At 45.2% G+C, this 5,392-nt stretch overlaps 1 protein-coding gene across 1 annotated transcript; it reads left to right on the top strand.

Annotated features, from left to right (window-relative positions):
• The first annotated feature begins 458 nt into the window (after positions 1 to 458).
• On the top strand, positions 459 to 1,703 carry LOC117050491 (YTH domain-containing protein 1-like). Its single transcript, XM_033156158.1, has 2 exons — positions 459 to 485; positions 1,137 to 1,703. Exons 1-2 carry the CDS (start codon positions 459 to 461, stop codon positions 1,701 to 1,703), a joined length of 594 nt encoding a protein of 197 aa, XP_033012049.1.
• Positions 1,704 to 5,392: the final 3,689 nt, after the last annotated feature.

Raw genomic sequence — 5,392 nt, 5'->3', positions numbered from 1 at the left:
TAGCATGGGGTTTTCTACAACAACATTTCACACCTAAGCCAAGCCGCTTTATTATGCCAGAATGTAGCAGGGGTTTTGCAGATCAAACCAAAGGTCTGTTTGCTCCAGCAGGGCCTGAAAGCAGGAGGCGCCCAGCATTTTTTGTCCCCCATCAACTGGCATTCAGAGATATACTGCCTCTGATTGTGGAGGCTCCATAATAACCATCAGTAGTCAATCCCTCAGTTCCATGAGATGAGCTTTTGACTAACACCGTTCTTTTCTTTTGAATACCTTTTTTTTACTGTATTAGGTTTTCTAAATGAGGGCCATAGGGATATTAAACAATACAAATGAATAGACCAAGTCTTCTTACGTCATTTGTACATCACAAAACAGCACAATAAATAATAATAATAATATTATTATACCCCGCGAATCATGATGCATGGATGCATGTGTGCTATGCAAAAATCACGATGTGGGGAAAACTGCGAACCCAGCCAGTGCTTCTGTATAGCTCCATCCTTATTTCGGACATCGTGATATATCAGCGATATATCACGATGTTTAGCTGGTGATATATATCACGAAGTTGAAAACCGGATATCGCCCAGCAAAGTAAATTATGCATTGTGTGAAAAGGGACTTTCTAATGCAGTCGTACCTTGGTTTGTCAAATGCCTTGGTAATTGGATGCTTTGGCTTTGCGAACGTTTTTCGGAAGCCGAACATCCTTCGCTGCTTCCGCGACTCCCGATTGAGTGCAGGAAGCTCCTGCAGCCAATCGGAAGCTGCGCCTTGGTTTTTGAACTGTTTCGGGAGTCGAACAGACTCCCGGAACGGATTAAGTTTGACAACCAAGGTACGACTGTATATGCCTTGCGTTGCATTGAGTTTTTGGGAGAGAAGGAACAAACTATCTCCCTACCTGCTGTCTACGAACGGCATGATTTTTAAAAACTTGCCTGAATGCTCCCAAGCCTACCTTTGAGGCCCTAAGTTCCAGAGAAGCGTGTTTGTGTGTTTTAACTGTAAAGAGATGAGAATCTCAAGGAGGCCAATTTTCCTTCCCGATTCTTGTTGTGGTGCACTCACAGGACATCCACGCGGCTTTTCTTGTGGCAAACTCTTCCCCCGCTTTTCGTTTTGGACAGGTCTCAGGTCGGCAGGTGGAGAACACGCCGCTCTGCTTGGAAACGGGCAGCACCTCAGCGGAGGAAAGGAGGAGGAGGAGGAGGAGGAAGAAGAAAGTCTCTGGTGCTAAAGCGGAGACGGAGGAGGTGGGAGAGAGTCCAGGAAGCCGCAGCAAAGCGAGGGCTCCGGAGCAGGAGAACTTGAACGGGGCAAAGGGAGTGGAGAAAAAGGTGGAGAGGGACGAGGAAGAAGGAGAGGACGCAGAAGAAAGTGAGAAAAGCGAGGTGAAGACAGAGCAAGAGTTGGATAGAGAGATTGAGGTGCAGAAAGAGGGTGTCGGGGAGGCCAGGAGGAGGAAGATCAAGGGGGAAGAGGCCTCGGAGGACGGCATGAGCGGAAGAAAGGCCAATAAAGGCCGGAGAAAAGGATCCACCTCAAAACCTGGGTGTCCGGGAGGCTCCCGGAAGAGAAAAGCGAAGGAGGATGATGGAGGCATGAGGAAGAAAAGGAAGAAGGAGGAGGAATGCGGGAAAGAGGACAAGTGGAAGTGGTACGTGCTGCGTTCGGGTTGCCAATATTATTTTTGAAACTGATTTCTAAATTTCAACCCAATTATGCAAATTATTTCCAAATTGATTCAGTTTTGTTTAGGTGACTTCTTGATGCATCCTTGATTTCTGACGTTAACTGTGTTTGCAGGTGCTTATTTGCTTCTGGTTACTTTCCATTTTGCAAAAATCAGCTGCACTCTTACTGAGTTCAATTCGCGTTATTATGGCGGGACGCGGGTGGTGCTGTGGTCTAAACCACTGAGCCACTTGGGCTCGCCGATCAGAAGGTCGGCGGTTCGAATCCCCGCGACGGAGTGAGCTTCCTTTGCTCTGTCCCAGCTCCTGCCAACCTAGCAGTTTGAAAGCACACCAGTGCAAGTAGATAAATAGGTACCGCTGTGGCGGGAAGGTAAATGGCGTTTCCATGCGCTCTGGCACTCGTCACGGTGTCCCGCTGCACCAGAAGCGGTTTAGTAACGCTGGCCACATGACCCGGAAAGCTTTCTGTGGACAAACGCTGGCTCCCTCAGCCTGAATGCGAGATGAGCGCTGCAACCCCACAGTCAGCTTTGGCTGGACTTAACCACTGCGGCAGGAAGATAAACAGCATTTCCATGCACTCTGGCACTTGTCACGGTCCCCGTGCGCCAGTAACGATTTAGTCCTGCTGGCCACATGACCCGGAAAGCTCTCTGTGGACAAATGCCGGGACCTTGTTTCATTAAGCACTGAATTCTTAGCTTTCCTGTTGAATGAATGTAGTATTTTTCTGGAGTTCTTATTAGGATGCGCAAAAAACCCTTTGAGTCAGTCCTCCACGTATATATATCTCCCCCAACCTCTGTAAAACTACACTGGAATTTCTGATATCTTAGAAATCCAGTATTTGATTTTAGAGTTATTTCACTTCTAGTTTTGTTTCCCCCCCAACTTTAGCATATATCACTGTCACACGAAACCTTTATCTGTTTTATCAATAGTCCTTATCAATAAGGACTAAATGCTCACTGATCTAAGGCTCTCAGAGCAACAGTGTTGGCTGGCTCTGCATCTCTGAGCAAAAATTCCACAGATTTTCCATGTTCTTCACCTTTACCTATACTGTATAGGTTGTTGTTGTTGTTCAGTCGTTCAGTCGTGTCCGACTCTTCGTGACCCCATGGACCAGAGCACGCCAGGCACGCCTATCCTTCACTGCCTCTCGCAGTTTGGCCAAACTCATGTTAGTAGCTTCGAGAACACTGTCCAACCATCTCGTCCTCTGTCGTCCCCTTCTCCTTGTGCCCTCCATCTTTCCCAACATCAGGGTCTTTTCTAGGGAGTCTTCTCTTCTCATGAGGTGGCCAAAGTACTGGAGCCTCAACTTCAGGATCTGTCCTTCTAGTGAGCACTCAGGGCTGATTTCTTTGAGAATGGATAGGTTTGATCTTCTTGCAGTCCATGGGACTCTCAAGAGTCTCCTCCAGCACCATAATTCAAAAGCATCAATTCTACGGCGATCAGCCTTCTTGATGGTCCAGCTCTCACTTCCGTACATTACTACTGGGAAAACCATAGCTTTAACTATACGGACCTTTGTCGGCAAGGTGATGTCTTTGCTTTTTAAGATGCTGTCTAGGTTTGTCATTGCTTTTCTCCCAAGAAGCAGGCGTCTTCTAATTTCGTGACTGCTGTCACCATCTGCAGTGATCATGGAACCCAAGAAAGTGAAATCTCTCACTTAAAGTATATACACCTTTACCTATATTGTATACTCTTGTGGCTTATATCTATTTACCCACTAGGTGTCAGCATAAAGCATTCATTTTCACGTTCTCAGGTTCCATAGAAGCACATACAGGTGAAACTCGAAAAATTAGAATATTGTGGGAAAGTCCATTTATGTAAGCAATTGTTTTCATTAGCTACTGGAGTTTAATATATGATATAGACTCACGACATGCAAAGCAAGATATGTCAAGCCTTTGTTATAATAGTGATGATTATGGCGTGCAGCTGATGAAAACCCCAAAGTTGAAATTGTTAAATTGGGGTTTTCATCAGCTGTACGCCATAACCATCACAATTATAACAAATAAAGGCTTGACATATCTCGCTTTGCATGTCATGAGCCCATCTCACATATTAGTTTCACCTTTTAAGTTGAATTACTGAAAGAAACAAACCTTTCCACGATATTCTAATTTTTCGAGTTTCACCTGTAAGTTGTCTTACAATCAGCATCTTGAATCATCATCAAATTATAGAGTTTGAAGGGACCCCAAAAGGTCCTCTAGTCCAACCCCCTGTGATGCAGGAATCCTAAAGAATCCCTGACAGATGGCCATCCATCCTCTGCTTAAAAACCTCCAAGGAAGAACAGCCTGCCACTTTCCACTGTCAAATAACTCTTACATTCAGATAGTTCTTCCTAATGTTTAGTCAGAATCTCCTTTTTTGATATTTTAATACATCAGTTTGGGCCACTTCTGTTGAGATCTGATTACTTATTTTGTTGTTGTTGTTCAGTCGTTCAGTCGTGTCCGACTCTTCGTGACCCCATGGACCAGAGCACACCAGGCACGCCTATCCTTCACTGCCTCCCACAGTTTGGCCAAACTCATGCTAGTTGCTTCGAGAACACTGTCCAACCATCTCATCCTTTGTCGTCCCCTTCTCCTTGTGCCCTCCATCTTTCCCAACATCAGGGTCTTTTCCAGGGAGTCTTCTCTTCTCATGAGGTGGCCAAAGTACTGGAGCCTCAACTTCAGGATCTGTCCCTCTAGTGAGCACTCAGGGCTGATTTCTTTAAGGATGGATAGGTTTGATCTTCTTGCAGTCCACGGGACTCTCAAGAGTCTCCTCCAGCACCATAATTCAAAAGCATCAATTCTTCGGCGATCAGCCTTCTTTATGGTCCAGCTCTCACTTCCGTACATTACTACTGGGAAAACCATAGCTTTAACTATACGGACCTTTGTCGGCAAGGTGATGTCTCTGCTTTTTAAGATGCTGTTACTTATTTAAATCGTATTAATGCAAGATTTCTCAAATGTTTCCTTCTGTACTGTGCAAAAACAAACAAAAAAACCTGACTTTTTGCCACAATTGTGTTTGACAACATACAAACTAACTTAATTAAAAACTTTTTTTCATATACACACATGTATTAGAAACAGTAAGAAACGATACTGTCATTTACCACATATTAAAATACTGGAGGGGGGAGCGATGTTGTAGCAGTGGCCCAAAGGCCCAATGCAACAATGTGAGTTGGAGTCCAAAAACATCTGCAGAGCACCTGCTTGGCGAAGGCTGCGTCACCCATTTCCCACCCAAAACCTCCCAAACTAGCAAGAACCCCCCCCCCCCAATGTTGGTCCTGTCTCTTTAAATGAATTTGTCCGGGACGGAAAGGCTGCCTAGCAACCGCTTTGCTTGCTTCACGTGGCGAGCAAGGCAGAGGCCGATCGCACTGAACTACATTTCCCATCATCCCTCAGCACTCTGGCATTGTGGGTAGCCAGGACTGCTGATCAAAACATGCCTCCTTTTTATCGTTTTTTTTTTTAAAGTGCATTGTTGTCCTTAATGATTATGGTGATTATTTTGGAAAGCATGCATGGAAACACATGCATTTAATTTTTGTTGCTTTTATAACTCCTGCTTTAAGAGGGCTGGGTGAGATCAAAGCATTTCCAGGTGGAAGGTCATGCAGGAGTGACACTCAGCTGTTGCCATGTGGC

This window comes from Lacerta agilis, chromosome 7 (genome assembly GCF_009819535.1).
Source record: "Lacerta agilis isolate rLacAgi1 chromosome 7, rLacAgi1.pri, whole genome shotgun sequence".
Taxonomy (NCBI): Eukaryota; Metazoa; Chordata; class Lepidosauria; order Squamata; family Lacertidae; genus Lacerta; species Lacerta agilis.
The sequence above is the reverse complement of the archived record's forward strand: the minus strand, read 5'-3'. Positions and strand labels throughout refer to the sequence as shown.